Source organism: Gopherus flavomarginatus, chromosome 9 (genome assembly GCF_025201925.1).
Source record: "Gopherus flavomarginatus isolate rGopFla2 chromosome 9, rGopFla2.mat.asm, whole genome shotgun sequence".
In the NCBI taxonomy this organism is placed as follows: Eukaryota; Metazoa; Chordata; order Testudines; family Testudinidae; genus Gopherus; species Gopherus flavomarginatus.
Window position 1 is genome coordinate 1732326 of NC_066625.1, and position 17050 is coordinate 1749375.

A 17050-nucleotide genomic window follows, 5' to 3' on the forward strand; every position below is an offset into this window, starting at 1 on the left:
AGCTCCCTCAGCACTGATGAGACTGAAGACCTCTCTCCAGGGCTGCTCTGCCAGCGGCCGTGCTAGTGTGATCTGACCAGCAATGTTATCTCTGGGTTGTTCAGAACGGCCCTCTGGTGAAAAGGGCCTGTGCATTAGCTACAGGAGTAGGTCCCCCAGGACTAGCCCCAAGAGAACAGAGCAAGTGCCAGAACAGGAGTGGAAGAACTTTCCAGCATCTTCGGCATTGAGAAGAGGCCTCAGTGGGAGCAAACTCAGGCATACGCTCTAGGACGGGCAGAGCTTGGGCTGTAAGCTCTTTGGGAGCTGTTTCTACTCCTGCCTTGCCAGCACAAGCTGAAATCACCATTAAGAACAGGCAGCCACAAGGGCTAGCGGTACCGCTAGTTAGCTACACCAGCTCCCTGACCACTCCCACAGCAGCCCTGCGCACCAGGGGCTGACGAGGAACGAGGCACGAGGCTGATCTGATCACTGAGCTAAAGCTCTTCTGCCATTTCTATAACTAACGACTACCGAAGTTCCTTGGCCAAGCCAGCCTGACTTTACCTGCCACAGAGCTGTTAGCCGACCATGATGGGATTGTTGTGCGCCTCTGGTAGAAGAGGATGTAAGCCGTCTGCTTGCAGACTTCATTTTCTGCCAACTGCTGCACGTCAGTATCATCGAAGCAGTACCACGAGCCATCTACAGAATTCTTACAATATGCTGTGAGACAGAAGAGTGCGTTAGAGACCTCACAGCACCAGGCACCACTCACTTCATTCCAGCCAAATCCGTTGTACGGCAAACTGCAAGCAACCTCTTCTGCTACCACGGCTCAGTTAGACAAAGTGGAGAAGGAAGGATCACAGATTTATTATACTGGCTACCCAGACGCTGAATGGCCAGTGGGAAGCTTGCTGAAGACATCAGAGATGTGCATTGTACGCACTCCAGTGCCTACGATTGCCCCATGCTGCCCATAGAGAAGGGACTCCTGCTTTGGGGCAGCTCTGTGTGGTTTATTTTTTGTTTGTGGCATTTTGCTTCTGTTGCTGTACCCTGTCTCTTAACAGAACCTATTCCGAATGCTGCAGGACTATAACATCCAAAGGATACACACTGAAGGACTGGTGGAGAATACAAGCAAAGACATTGAACAGTGTTAAATTCCTGTTCCTCTCCACCTGTTCCTTAGAGCTACATGAAGCCAAGCAAGTAGGAATCTGCTGGAATATGCACATACACTCAGCTGAAGCTCATATACAATATAGGCTCTGGTGGCAGGCGAGTATTTTGGAAGCTGCAAGGAGGGTTAACGTGACCATCCATTCTAAGGATTATGGCTTTTTAGCATTTTTATCTGCAAGAAAAGCAGTTAGGACAACTGGGAGACACTCATGTGTGTCAGATTTGATTGTAATTTCATCTAATGGGCAGCTTATTTCTAAAATCCTATTGGCACTCCAGACTCAGGCAAACTCCTGTCAAAGTCAGTGATATGAGGGAGAAGGCAGCAGCAAACAGGACTCTAAGTACTTACTTGGCAGCCCTCATCACCATGTTCTCCAAGCACCTAGAGTTGGAGTCAGCTATTTGACTGTGTTTCTAGAATTATCTGCACTAGAAGGAGCTGTGCACAGGCTGTTTGGTAGGACGCGTGAAGGGAGTTTGGGCCTAGTGGGCATTGTTCCAGTTCTCTGTAAGGTCACAAAAACACAGCTATAAAACTGACACTAAGTGGCCCCTTTTTAGCAGGCTCAGAGGGGCCAAGCTAGACTCCTGCAGGTTTGGGAAGGCAGCACATTGATGAGGGTACAGAGATCCACTCTGACAGTTACCATCTTCTGGCAAGTCCATCAGTCTAAAGCTGCAGAGCACTCGCCTGTATAGTGCCCTCCTTGCATAGTGCCATGGTGATTGCACACCGCATACAGGTCATAGACATAATCCTCAGGGTCCCTTCCAAGACCGTAGGGTCGTCTCCATGGGGACCAGTGAGATGGCAGACTCCAGCTACTCTGACTGCGTTTGACGACGTGAGGGGTCATATCCAAGCCGGTTAGAGGGAACTTGACCATGTTCTGCAGTTTCATTCTTCGGTCTCCTTCCTGTTTGAAAGGAAATGTGTGTTACAATGGCAAGGAGGATCCGGAGCTTGAGGAGAAGAGGAACGCATGATGCAGAAGCACAGTCGCACCGTAAGGGACTTCTCTCTGCAACTCCTCTCTCCAGAGGCTACTAGAGAAACGAGAGCAAAGTTCCAAAGCCAAATGCAGTTATGGTAGACAGAAGAACGCACAGGAAGGCAGGCAATGCCGACATGTTCCAGTGCACAGTAAATGCAGCTTTGAACAGCAGTGTTGGTTGTGTTGAGGAACACTCCGACTTTACTGTGGTTTGCACAAGAACCACAACTCCAGGTGTCTATACAAGCCCATCTAGGATATTCATACTTCTAGTGAGCACAACTCACCACTTGGGGACAGTGTTTCATTGCAATGTAGCCAAAAGGCAAAGTGCCAATCAACTGCCTAGTCTCAGAGGGTCAGTAGTTTGAAAGCCCATTTTTCAGGGTTCCTTTTGGAGTCTCCCACTTCAGGTTTCTTACCTGTGTAAACCTCTTTAGATGTATGATGAGAACATCGGGTAAGGTCCATAGGCTCAATGTAATACTCCCCTGCTGCAGCTGTTTGCAATGGGGGCAGCGCCATGCATCATCTGGAGCAAGCTAAGAACAAGGAGCATTAGCAGCTGTTAGCTGGCAAACATCTCAATTATATATTTCCCTACAGCCATTGCTCACTCATGCGCTCAGACCCAGTGCATCCAGACACTTGCTCCAGACACCTTCACTGTCCGGCTGGCACCCTGGCCAACAGGGGCTTCCAGCAGCACAGAGAAGCTCCCCACCACTCGCCACATTGATGGTGTGTAATAAACATGAAGGGATGGATGCAGGAGGCACTTCAGCCAGTGCAGTTGTGCAAAGCACCTACTTCCATTTCCAAACACTCCCTTCCATGTTCTCACACACAGAGGTAAAAAACAGACAGGTCTGGCAGTATGAGAAAGCGATTTTAAAACAGGTATTGGAATTACAAGGATGTGTTTAGTATTTAGGCTTTACTGAATGCTTGTGAGCTGATGCATGCATTAATCTCACATATAACGTCTGTATCCCATAATGTAAGGTAATATTTGAACATTTGCATTCTAAGCCTTTGCAACTGTGCAAATCACCAGAGAGGAGAAACATTATTTAGTGTGAAATGCTGGTCTCCCACAGAAGAGGTTCTATCCTGCCTCACAAGGAAGGCCCATCAACAGCGAGCGGATGGGCTAAAGTAGAACATCAAAGGGAAAAAGATTATTTACTCTCCCCCCACATCCCCTGAGGATGAGTCTTGCAAGTGAATTCCTCCCAGCAGCTCAGTTTGCAGCTCAAAGCAGAAGGGGATTAAGGGTATAAAAGTTCCTCACAAGGAGGGGCTGTATCTCTAGGCTGCTTGGACTCTGGAGAACAAGGATTATTTGACATAAGCAAGCTCTGCATGACCTTTAGGGCTAAACCTGGGGGATCTTCTGCTTATCATAGACACTTTTATTATCTTTTAAAACTTAGACTAACTCATTTGTGCATATCTATGTTCCTGCTTTAACCTTGTAAATAACTCTTGTATCCTTTCCCGACACAATAAATCTTCAGATAGTTTATTATAGGATGGGCTACAAGCATTGTCTCTGGGGTGAGATCCAAAGTGCAAGTGACCTGGGGTAAGTGACTGGTCCTTTGAGACGGAAAGTGTCCTGAACATTGCTGTGATACTTCATGTAAGGGACGTTCGATCACAAAAGTAGGCTTACCAGGATGGCAAGACAGAATAGGGGGTACCCAAGGGGACTGTCCGTGACTCCATGGTTAGGCTGTGATAGCGCTGGAGGAGTTTACACTTGCTAGTTGGTGGGTGAAATTTATGTCTAGAACTCACAGCCCGTTTGGGGTTGGCCCCTGGTTCCGAACAGCCTGCCCTCAGGCTGCGGCTCACGCTCTTGAGCCACTGCAGGACAGCTTGAACTTAGTTTGGGGACTACACTGCTTTCTCTAGGTAATTACAGCCCATGCCCAAGAAATGTGGAACCCAATTTCACGTTCTGGATTGTGCCAGCCCATTTCACAGCCAGACATGTAGATCACATGTGCATGCACTAAAGTGCCATTTGCACACTATCCTCCTTTACAGCCCCATGTTTACCATGCACAGAACATCCCTCCCAGAAGCCATGAAAAGGCTGCTCTCTGAAGGCACCTGATACCAAGCTAGCAATCTCTCCCTCTAACGTTCCCTAGCTTGAAGACGTTCTTCTACAAGAGGTTATGTACAGCACGATCTAGATGAGGGGAGTCTCCAGCCTTTCTAATAGCACTCCCTGCTAGATGGAGACTAAGAGAAAGGGGCAACACAGCTGGAGAGAAGGCTCCGTCAGCATGTTTGCTGAGGAAGCCTGTGAGCATGGAGGCTCAGACTGAGCAGGGTAGCTCCCAAGTGCACCTGTAGAAGTGTTAGAGGCAGCCTGCACTGCAAGAGAAAAAAATCCTCCTGGTCTGCCTCCGAAACTTGGAAACACAATAGCATATTCCCATGAGAATGAAGAGAAGCCCACACTGTCTTCAGACTATGGTAAAGCACATCTGCAGAAAGCATTACCCCTTCAAAAGGTGGACACAGCCAAGGAGGGGGAGAAGGATTTGAACTTGGGGCTCTGACACCCCAATGAGTCCATGTCTGCAGAACAGCTACTCCAGCAAACTAGTGCATCTACCTGTTCCTCTTTGGTGTAAAGTTGGAAACATTGAGACAAAGTGCAGGACTGAGGCTGGTGATGAAGCTCCCTCTGCTGACGGACACTTTCGGAGTCTGGGACGTACTCATCCTCCATGTTCACAAACAAACTGCATCAGGGAAACAAGGCATTTACCAGTTGTACAATACACCCCGCCCCCAATGTTACAGAGGAGCCACTGCAGGGCTGGAGGTATTAGTTGCGTGATCTGTCTCATCCCATAGGGAGTCAGCCTTGGCAAGAGGTTGCTCTACAACTAACTTAAAGCAAGAAAGGAAGCAGTTTTCACTCAGCCTTGGGTCTAGATCAGGTAGCAGAAAAGGCACCCCATGTATTTCCCTTAAGACCCCTCTGACATGAATGGAAGCTGTGCACATGAAGCAAACGGTTTATGATTGAGAAGCCAGCTCGGCTATTACGGAATCCAGGCTAGACAGAGGTAGGGATCCCACCACACAGAACCCCAATCACTAGATCCTCCTGTCTTTACAGCTACAGTCTCATCTGAACATCTCAGAAGCTGGAGAGTCTACGGGATTTAACATTTTGCTGCATTTCCTATCACGCCAGGCTGTTTGTCAGTATTTCCCTGCAGTTAATGCAATCATACTTACTAATCTTTAGTCTCTTTGTCCCATTCTACCACCAACTTCACATGTGCAGTTCCACCCTGTCCACATGATTTCAGTGCCCTGGAGAGAGAAGCAGAGATCATAGGGTAGAACAGCACTGAGTCTAAAAATCAAGTCACCCTGTTCTGTGTATGTGTGTATCTGTATCTATACCCCCTGTGCAACCTCAGCCCCTGAGCTAACCTAGCAGGGCCCTATGAAGTAGGAACTCAGCTGGATCAGAGAAGCAAGTCCTTCAGCTTAGCTACTACTGCTGCTAACCAGCTGCATCAATACAGACAGGCTACTCAAAAAACAAAATCCTGCAAGAACAGCTTATCCATAAAGTCTCCATTCACAAGAATGACCAGATATTCTGGGGGATTTTCCTTTGTGCTATCAGCGGGAAATAGAATACAGAAATGATACCAGAAACAAACTACTTGTCAATTCATGTGCTAGACACACCTCACTGTGCAAAACAGAGCAAGGAAAAAACTCCTCAAACAGCAAGTTCTGAAGCCAGCAACATGTGTGACCAGAGAAACATCACACAAACCAGATTTTCTGTTAGCCAACTGGATTCCAGCTTTTTCTCCCTTGAAAAATGGCTGATTTTGTCTGTAATCAAGCCTGTCCCATGGACAAAACAGACAAGAATTTTAAAGGGTTTCTCATATCCAAAATTGGAGGCCCTAGCCACTCAATGTACTATGACACATAACAGAGAAGAGTGGTGCCCACGAAACTTTGCCCCAGTGAACTGGCCCAATTCCAATTTGGGGATCTACCTGTGGCATTTCATTATGCCTAAGGATATGATTCTGTTATGGAGGTCAGAGACGCCATGATTTTCCAGGCTCTCTGTGACTTCTTCTGGGGCAGGGCTGAAGCAGCAGCTGGGGTTGGGTCAGCACCCCGGGTGCTGGAGAAGCGACAGTCAGCCCCTGATGCAGGAGCAGCCCCTGGGGCCAGCCAGACCAGCAGACTGCCCCCAGGGTGGGGCAGCAGCAGATAGTCCATGCTGCAGGAGGCTGGAACAACTGCAAGCCCCCAGCAGTGATCTATTTGTCCGTCCGTTTCCCCGCCCCCACAAGCAGGGTATTTTTAGTAAAACTCAGGGACAAGTCACAAGCTTCTGTGAATTTGTGTTTATTGTCCGCAACCTGTCCCTGACTTTTACTAAAAATAACTGCGACAGAATCTTAACCTTAATTATGCCCATCACTTCAGTATTTTATTGCTGACCATCATATTCCTTTGGGTACAGTTCTTGCTTCATTCCCTGTTTTCAGCATAATGCAGTAATTCACACACTGCTGATATGGTTTTGCATTCTAATCTATTCTAGGTACATATGACTCTGCTCAACACATTATCCAAACACCTAGATGAGTGTGCATTGCAATGATGGGTGATGTAGTTCTTGAATAAGGCTCCTGAAGGGCTGTGGGATGGGAGTAGTAGGGAAAGGCAGAATCACTATAATATGTTCCACTCTGGGTGCAGAAATCAAATTTGAGAGATGAGGTTTTAGAGCCCGCAGTCCCTTCCTTGTTTTCCTTCGACACTAGCATGTCTAATGCCAGTTAACAGCCGGCAAGTTGAACTCCTCTCACTCCCAGAGATGGTCCCATCCTGGGCACAGCTGAACACAGCCCTTGCTCAGTACCTTATCCTTGGCTTTCCACGGGCAGCAGGTGGAGCCCCCCTTTGAGGAGGCTAGCCCCCAATTCCACCCCTTCTGCCTGCGCACTCCCCAGGGCCGGAGCCCCAAGACACACACACACACACCCCAGCTGGCCGAAGGCCTGAGCGTCCCCACCTCAGCTGGAGGAGCCCCGGGTTGGCCGAAGCCATGCCATGCCTCCCCTCCCGGGATCCAACCCGCCGGCGAAAAGTGTCTCTTAGAAGATGCTTTTGATATGCCCGACGCAGATTCTGGGGCAGCTGAAGCACCGGCATGTGCCGCCTCAGCCACCCCGGAACCTGCATGGGGCATAATAAAGCAAAAACTTCGCCACCAAACCCCACAACCGGGGGTCCAGTTGCCGCGGCAAGGGAGGCAGAGCCTCCCCTGGCCATTAGACCTGTCGCCCATGAGGCTTGCAGTCATTTTACTCCCTTAGTCTTCTACCATCTCCAGCGCCATACACTTGCCTCTCAAAGCTGCTCTCATCTTCTCTCCCCATCTATTTCCAATCACTCGCTCTCCTTCTCCAAGTGGCACCAAGTAGAAGTTTTCTAACAACAAATATAAAATACACCCATGGCCATCCAGGTTTAGAAAGTCTGTCTATGCTCCCACACGTAAGGCACTCGTCTCCCACAGACTAAGCAGCAATACTTTAACTGCAACACTAGAACAGGTGAGTAGTGAACTGGGAAACACTGTGCCCAACTGGGGGACAAGGGCCGCACTTACCGTTCCACAGTGGGGTGGCAGAGTGGTCGCTCCTCCTGAGGTAATAGGTATGTTATGCCCACAACACTAACCACCCGCAAGCTGAATGGACACACCTATGGCAAACAGGAAAAAAAGTGAACTGGTTAAGTGACTGAAGTTAGATTTATTCTACAGGGCTAGTTCACTCTCTGCAAGTGCCATGGCAGGATCTGCCCCTCTGAGTAAGCGTTTCACAAGAGAAAACAAGTAGATTAAGTACTCGTGACTACTGTGCTAAGAGTTGATGTTCCTGCACCTGGAATCCAATGCAGGGACATGTGAAAGAGCTGAGGTTTGGGAGAATCACCAGGAACTCCTCCACAGTGATAGGCAACTTCTCCTCTCTCCCCTCACCTGTTTGTTCTTACACAGACTTTCCAAAAGATATGTCTGCTCTAACAGTCACGTAGCATGCTTATGAGAGCCATGAAAACATCAACTCATGTTTCAAATATCAGAGGGGTAGCCGTGTTAGTCTGGATCTGTAAAAGCGGCAAAGAGTTCTGTGGCACCTTATAGACAAAGTGGGTATTCACCCACAAAAGCTCATGCTCCAATACATTTGTTAGTCTATAAGGTGCCACAGAACTCTTTCCCGCTTTTAATGTTTCCAAATCTTTTCTAAGGCAGTTTCTCAATTAAGAATGTTAATGGCAGAACTAGAAAACAGAGGCTGGCACATGTTTGATCTTACAAATGACTCATTACAGCTTCAAGTCTCAGATTTTTGCAATTTAAACTGTGAACAGTTTGAGGCTTATTGAGTGGGGGTGTGAGGAAAATGAGCAATCCTCTCATTGAAACAATTATAAGCAAAGGACTAACTGGAGCAAAAGTTCCTCAGGAATAAAGAGATGGAAAGATCAGCATGGGTTCTAAACAGACCACCAAAGTACTAAGGGGACAGGAAAATTCTCTGGCTTCCCATCTAACCTGATCTAAGCGCCTCCACCCACCTTGTGCAAAGACTGAAGACAAACAGTGCCTGCATCAGGCTGAAGCCAAGCACTCTAGTGCGCCTACTCCCCTTGGCATTGCATTTCTCATGCTTGTCTCAGCTCGGAGGGCTTTGCAAAGGGTTTTTCTCTTTTCAGTGCAGAAATTACGTCCTGATCACTAGATGTCTGACCTGAGAATGAAGTGACTATTGATATAGCATGCCAAGAACATATAAGCATTTACTGCCTACTGGAGGTGCCCAGCCCTAGGGCAATCCCTTTGGTGCTCCCCAGAATACGTCACACGTCAAATTTCAGATACCTGCTCATCGCAATTTTGCCAAGCCCAGGCTTTTAACATCAGGGGGAAATTCCAAGTATGAGACTGGGTGGTTCTATCGCTTAGACCAGGGGCAGGCAACCTATGACACACATGCCAAAGGCAGCACGTGAGTGGATTTTCAGTGGCAGTTACACTGCCCAGGTCCTGGCCACTGGTTCAGGGGGTTCTGCATTTTAATTTAATTTTTATGAAGTTTCTTAAACATTTTTAAAACTTATTTGCTTTACATACAACAATAGTTTAGTTCTATATTATAGACTTATAGAAAGAGACCTTCTAAAAACATTAAAATGTATTACTGGCACACGAAACCTTAAATTAGAGTGAATAAATGAAGACGCGGCACAGCACTTCTGAAAGGTTGCTGACCCTTGGTTTAGACTGAAGGGCTCCGTTCCAAGGGGTGTAAAAGGCAGAGGTCTCCTGCTGGCTGATTTCAGTTATAGAAGGAAGCGTAAAGCAAGAGTTCTTACAGTGTGCTGCTCTCAGAATGGTGAACAGAGTTATCAACAGAAATCCTTTACGCAACAGCCACTGGAAGCGGACTTCATTCAGCCCCTTCCCAGGCCGAGCACCTATATGTTTTCAAGGTGGTAAATAAAAGTGGGCAATTCGGCAAACGGCAGACACAGGCTGACTGTCAGGCTGTACACTATCCCTGGGGATATATTTCACTTACAGAATATTCCATCACCTTCACCACCTCCAAATCAACTGGCTTCTCCATCAGCTTTAAGCTACAAAGACAAAAGAGGTGGAAATTCCAGGATCAGAAGTCTCAGTCAGTCTTACCTGAATGCAGGCTGAGGGCCGCAGAATATTCTGCATCTTCTCCAGGATTTCCTTCTGGAGGAGATCCCATACAATTGTTTTCTCCAGGTGCAACACAAAGGGCTGGCCAAACCTATCGAAGGGAGCAATGTTTTAAGAAGCCATTAGAAGATTAGTCTTTTTGAAGGGACGATCCTGATTCAGTTGATGTTATTTGCCCCCTCTCACTGCATGTCTACAATACGACGCTGAATAGCATCAACCCTGCCAAAGCCTGGAGCTTCGAAGTCAAAGGTGGCACACTGTATGAGATTTCCAGCAATGGCCTCATTCTGCTCCCAGCAGAGTCTGTGGCAAAGCTCACCCTCTCCTCGTTAACTCGTTACCATCTCCGGAAAAGGCCCAATTCTACCCTCACCCCACCTCCACAGAGTTCAGTGGAGCCCAGGCCTTGGAGACCTACTGAGATCAGAATCAAGCCCAGATGGATTTTGGGGAGGGAGGGTGAACAGGTAGGGATACACCCTGAAGCACACAGGGACAAGTTACTGTTAAGGCTGTCTCAGCAGTCACATTCAAAAGGGTCTTTTCAGTTGGTTCTAACTTCCCACCAACAAGGTCCCATTTTCAGGCCGAAATTTTGGGTGTGCAGCCCCTACCGGAAAATGAGTTTTTGGAACGTGCGAATGTTAATGGCTCGGCCATTTATCAATACAAGACGAGGAAGGAGAATAAACTTCTCATTATAAAATATTTCCCATGCCCACTCGAGCACCTCAGCAAGAGCAGATAGAGCCTTGACATTTGGCAGGGAGGCACATCAGGTACGAGTGTGAACAGCACCGCCTTCGAAGGACAGGCTGGCTCAGAGATGATTTCAGGCCACCTGACAGGATCTAATTCCCTATGACACACAGAGCTCCCATTAGCGATCGCAGAAGCTGCACCCATTTAACTGCAGACTCAACTATTAATGGTTTCAAATGAATCCAATGGCTACATCACTGAACATATGTTTTTAGTGGGCCAACAAGTCTTCACACATCACCCTGGCTCCCAACAAGAGTTCAGACTTTACACTGTGGCTCCAGAGAGGTGTCTATGCTGTCATCTCAGTACATGGATAGTTACAACTGCGAATCCTGGCTTTCCATGGAGGCCACGACCAGAGCTGTAGCCTGAAAGCTGGCGTTTACCTTTTCCCCTGCTGTCCAGTAGATGCTCTGTTGCAGACCAGCAATACAATCTTGTCACTGGCTGCTGAGCGAGTAGAGGTTTCCTGTTTCCCAGACTTCACCGACCCTTGTGTATAAGATGATGTTCTGCGGTGGTCAGTGCCATATTTCAAGTTATTTAGGTTATTGTTCACATAAATTCCTGAAATATTAGGGGAGAGAAGGCATTTTAAATGGTTTTCCTCTGCCACTGGGTCCTTGTGCCCTCCACTGACAGGGGAATGTCAACATGCTCTCAAGAAGCCACCTTCTAATTTAGAACAGCACGTCAGTGTAAACTCAGGGCTTCTAGATTGGGTCATTTATATTAAAAAAATAAGTTATTTGACAATAAATCTAATTAAACAAGAAGTTGACATGCATGATTTTACATGTGTGATTATTTCTATACAACAGAGATACAATAGAGCGCGCGCGCGCGCACACACACACACACACCCCGCCCCTAGTATCTTACACTGGAAATCCAGTTCAATTGTTGCATATGCACCTGTAGTTTTAGATCCTCTCATTTTGTTTGTATGTAGAAGGAGAACTGTTGGAAGGAGTAAATGAAAAAATCCTTGCTTATTTTCAAATATAAAATTTTGCTTTGTTTTTGTTCTCCTACATCCCACTCTAGTTGGTGAAATCTGTACTCTGCCAAATTGCCAACAGAGCTCAAGCAAATCTAGCTTCTTTTGGTTTCCTTATCTGCCTGTGCACCAGCAGCATGCAGGTCAACTGGAAAATGCATGAATTGGCTGAAGCATGTGTTAGCACCAGCTGCTGCAAAGAGGAGAAACTCAGTGCTTTCATCCTGCAGGATCTGAGTTACTCCTAGTGACTTGAATGAGCGTTACCCAGACAAGGAGAGAACAGGGGCCCAAGGGCCCTAGAAAGAGAGGGGCACATTTTGTTTATTCCTGAAACATCACCAGCAATCTGATTTTCATAGCAAAATTTAGCTTCTTGGGTTGTGTCAGAGTTCAGGACAACTGCCATTGTCCCTTTAGCAGACCAAAAGGTGCACCCTCTTTTGCGATTCCAGCCCCCCAGCTGGGCACTAACGGGAAATACAGGGGCAGGTGCCCTGAACTGTAACATATACAATGACTGTGTATTTGGGATCTGTAACAATCTGAATTCCACAAGTGCCAACAGCAAGTACTGAAGAAGGAAAAGCACAGAGACAACAGTCTCAGTCATTTTGGGGAAAGGAATAGCAAACAGAGACACGGGAAAACGAATTATGAACAGCTGAAGAAAAATAGGCTGGTTGAGTTATGCAGAGAAATGCTTTCAAAGCTGATTCGTCTAACTAATCAGTTTGTTGTATTCTAATGACCAGCTGAGGACTGATGGTTCAGAAAACCTCCAGCCTGCTGGAGGAGGATCCAGCAGATGGAGCGCCCTGCAGGGAAGAGACAGAGAGGCACAACTATGTTCCATCCAGCCCAAGCCCACCACTGGAACAGGAGTGGTGGACAGCTCACTAGCTGGAGCAGGAGAAGCTGCAGTTGGAGAGAGACAGAGTACATCTGACCAGAAGCAGTAGTGTCTGTATGAGAGAAAAGGACAAGACGCAGCACTACCAGCTCCAGCTAGAGAGACTGCAACAGCAAAACAATTGTTGGAACCAGTCCCCCGTACCTGTCCTGATGGGTGGTGAACCGTGCATTAGGGAGGGAAATGATAGGGATGTGTTCCAACATGCTTTTGAACTGGAGTGTTAGCTGAATAAAGCAGGGAAAAAGGGACATGGCAAGGTACCTTGCTCCACTGCTGTCTGGGACAAAGGCCTTGGACATTTTTACCCTTATAGGAAGAGAGAACTATAAAGATGACGACAGTTAACACGCTTTGTTATAAAAGTTTAAACTGACCCCCGAAACGTATAGGAGAAGGTTTCCAGGAGTTTAGAACAAAAGAGACATGACCTATGCCGAGGTTTCAATATTTACCTGGCAGGGGAGATACCATGATCACGAAGGTGGTTTTCCCAGAGTGAGGCTCATCCATTGCACCGCGGGTGTGCTAACCCCTGCGATTTCCCCAAATGCAGGAAACTCGACTGCATAATTTGTGGAACTCAAATGAGGAGTTATGTAAGGAAATGGGGAGTTGGTTGTGGGGTGACCATGGTCAATGAGACCTGCAAATTAATGGGGCTGACAGCCTGAGCTCACCATCAGCACTGGAACATAAGGAAGGGCCCAACTGACACTCAGGCTGTCAGCAGCGCGGTAGAGAGCAGGGGAGGGCAGGGCAGGGCTGCCAGGCTCCAGCTGTCAGTGTCCCACAATGCCCCACTTCAGTTGGCGGATTGGATGTGCTTCTGGTGAGGATGCGCACCACCCACAGAAGGCACAAGAAGGAGCTTTAATTACTGTGGTGGCTGTAAGTCAACTTCATTTGGTAGTGTAGATGAGTCTTCAGTTAGCCTCAAACAGGCAAAGGGCATGGGAGCAAAAATGCAAAGAGTAGCTGACAGGGGGAAGAGCCATCACATTTCCACTGCCCATGTCCAAGAGGAGTCTGGTTACATCCCTCGAGCACGCAGACAGAGGCGAGGGGATAAGAGCGCTTGTCCCTTCTCCTGAGCAACAAGACCTACTGACTTAAAAGGGAAGTTAATTGGGCCCTAAAATGCAGATCAGGAAATAAAGTTCTCTGCCAGCCCTTCCAAGGGACCCTGGGGCGGGGCAGAGCAGAGCCTGATGATGGCAGTGTCGCCAGCCAAAAGTAGGGAGACTGACGCAGCTGCGGTGCACTGACACATCTACCCCAGGTTGGGAAATGCACAAGTACAGAGTAAGACAGCTGCTGGGAACATGGTGAAGGACCCTGAGCCAGATGGGAGAGGGAATTCTGCTCACCTTGACTCAGTGGGGGTGTAAGGGGTGGACAAAAGAAACCAATGGTGTGAGGGATCGCTACTCCATCGCCTGAACCCAAAGGAGCAGAGGTGGGGCCACGGAAGTCCCTGAAGCCCAGGTTCAGGGGAGATGGGTCAGAGAAAGGAATCTGGCTATGGGGGAGGTCTGAAGACACTCCCTTGGCTTGACTTTTCCTGTTAAAAGCAGTGCATTGTTGACAGCCACTGCAGAATTATTTCTCTTCGTGGTCCAAAGAATGGTTCCTGGGTGGTGGGACATGGGGAACCTCAATCCAGAACTGAAGCAACTGACCCCTTAGGGCACCACAGAACATGAAACGTGAACACATGACCCATGAGAAGTGGGAGAATCAGGTATCAAGTTTCCATCCAAGGATTTGGGGTAACAGGGCAAAAAGGTACTTCAGTAAGTTCAGTCCCATAGGTTAAGAGGAAATTTATGTAGGGTTTTGGTCAGACAACGCCATATGTATTTTTGAAGGATGTATGCTGGTTTGCTAGCAGCAGGTTTGTTATCTGAACAGGTGAAACGTAACAGTGAGAAGTAATGGCACAGCTGCCATGCTGGAAATACTTCCACCCAGGCACTCAGTCAATGTGTTCCCCTAGAACAGTGGTCCCCAATCTTTTTTGCTGGCGGGCGCCAGCCGAAGGACCACTGCGGCGGTGAAGCACCAGCCGAAATGCCGCTGAATTTCGGTGGGGACGTCTCTCGATGACGTCACTTGTCAGCGACAAGCATCGTCATCAAGAGGCATCCCCGCCGAAATGCCGCTGAAATTCAGCAGCATTTCGGCGGGTGCTCTCTCAGGGGCTAGGACGCGGGCGCATTAAGATGCCCCCATGGACACCATGTTGGGGACCACTGCCCTAGAATGTGGGTTAGCACCCTCATTACACCCACTTCTGTAGGGGGAGAGATGTGACAAACTGACAATATCCTGAATGAGCTTTAATGAATTAAGTTACACCGTATTGAATTATGGTTAATACCTCTGGGGTAGACTGTATTCGAAATACAAGAGTCTGTTTACTATCATGAGATGGTATGGAACTTCTTTAGCAGGAAGACAGGACTAATGAAATCTCTGAAAGGTACTAGAACCATCAAAGATCTTTTGGCAACACATGAGAAGTGGATTTTCTAGGAAGTACCTGGAGGTGAGGGGAATGCCAACCTCTAGAACATACACCCTGAAGAGAGAGGCCCATTTTGTACCAATTACTTGCTTCTAGAAACTCCAGGTCAAAGACCCCTGAACTGTATGATGTGTGAACTGACCATGTTATGAGCGTGCTTGTTTGGAGCTGAAGCTGTGATGAACTGATAACCAAGAACTCTCCTAGGGAGGGGTATTGATGGACTTATCCTGCCACAATCCATATAAGGCTTGGGGCTCTTAGTACATTTAAAAGCATGTCTGTAGGTTCTTTTATTGTTTTTAGTAAGTTTTCTCTGCAATGCTTTTTACCAGTAGAATAAAGTAGGCTTGCTTGGGAAGTCTGTGTGGTAACAAATCTGTAGCAATTACACTTGTTATCCATCTCTAAAGAGAAAGCATGCAGTGTTCTTGAGCAACTTGTCCGTGCTGGGAAGTATACAGCAAAGGCAGGAAACTGGGCAGCCTGGAGAAACCAGGTCAGAAGGAGAAGGACACACATCTCCACCCAACAGAAGCAACAGCTGAGGAGCTGGAAGCTTGAGTGAGTGCCCTTGCTGGACCACTAAGGAGAAATGCAAGTGCAGTTGCCCTGTACTGTAACAGGTTGCTCTGCACCATCCCTCCTGCCGCAAGGTCTGGTGATGCCAGGTTCGAAGCTAAGCCATCTACGTCTGGAATGCCAGCCCATAGAAGCAGAGCTCGATTCAGTCAGCAGACCAGGAAACACTCCACGTTCTTCTCTAGGCCTAGGACATATATAACCAAATGCTCCTTTTTCAAACAAATTCCCCATAGCCAATACTCCAGTAGGGGTGGAGTTTGGGGGAAGGCGTGTTTAGAAGACCTACCCACTTACCTCTCTGACTAAGGATCCCCTCAGGCCTATATATCTCAGGGGTCTCAAAGGCAAAAATGCAGTCACTGTCCTGAACCGTGTCCAGGTCATCAGTGTCACAGAAGGAGCGATGGAACCCATCATAGTACATCTCCGTCAGCACAATCTACAAGGCAGAAATGGAACAGCAGCCATTAGACCATCAGTGCTAGCCACTGCTGAGCTGCCAAGCTCCCAGGATGGGGAGAGAAGTTAACAAATGGACTTTTGCTGAAGTGTTCCTGACAGAGGATGGGAATTCTCCAGTCTTACAGTACCAGCCCACAAAGAGAAATGGGAGAGGGTCTGGCCATGAGGGAGCTGCTGGGATCAAGGGAACACATGCAGGGGTTTTCATGGGGCCCTTCAAGTGTCATCTTAGTAGTTTTCCCCTAAGAGTCTCAAAAATCCAGGACATTTCCCATGAGCCCCTGCTGATTTCTCAATAGTGAGCAGAGTACACACGTGCACACACAGTCACTGTAGAGCTGTTAGGCAGAAGCACACGCTTTCCCTTCCTCAAGTAATAGAGCAAAATGCAGCAATGCAGCCTGGAGGCCTGAGCAAGGAGCTGGTATAACCTACAGGCAGCCAAACCGATTCACGTGAGAGTTACACACAAGAGACAATGCGTTCAGGCTAGTTTCTGCAGTCACCTATATCCTCCACAAATTTATGTCCACTGATCTGAACCCTGAGTGTCCACTGTTACCTGTCATATCAACTACAAAAAAAAAATCAGAACTCCTGCAGGACACCAGGGGCACCACGGTGACCAAAGACCAGCCCATTACCTGCTCAGTGGGTATCTTGGTTTCCATGGATACTGCTTCACGCAACTTCGCCACTGTTCCAGACAGAGGCACTGCCACACCGATGCGCATGCAATGCGAACACTTCCCTTGATACACCACAGTGATATACAGAGGTCTGCATAGAGTACAGGGAACAACTGGGATGGCTG

General features: G+C 47.8%; 1 protein-coding gene and 1 pseudogene across 3 annotated transcripts in view; one reads left to right on the top strand and one right to left on the bottom strand.

Annotated features, from left to right (window-relative positions):
• USP31 (ubiquitin specific peptidase 31) overlaps positions 1-17050 on the bottom strand; it is a 57699-nt gene that overhangs the window by 4687 nt on the left and 35962 nt on the right. For 2 of the 3 annotated variants that reach the window (XM_050968546.1, XM_050968548.1), the window contains exons 5-14: positions 16881-17016; positions 16069-16213; positions 11133-11313; positions 9958-10069; positions 7864-7958; positions 5442-5519; positions 4807-4936; positions 2594-2713; positions 1868-2093; positions 550-708 (exon numbers count right to left, since the gene is read on the bottom strand). In XM_050968546.1, coding sequence (XP_050824503.1) covers positions 550-708; positions 1868-2093; positions 2594-2713; positions 4807-4936; positions 5442-5519; positions 7864-7958; positions 9958-10069; positions 11133-11313; positions 16069-16213; positions 16881-17016 — 1382 coding nt within the window. The remainder of the gene's footprint in view (positions 1-549; positions 709-1867; positions 2094-2593; positions 2714-4806; positions 4937-5441; positions 5520-7863; positions 7959-9957; positions 10070-11132; positions 11314-16068; positions 16214-16880; positions 17017-17050) is intronic. The other variant, XM_050968547.1, reaches the window with a different exon arrangement.
• LOC127058695 (uncharacterized) lies at positions 13107-13250 on the top strand (annotated as a pseudogene).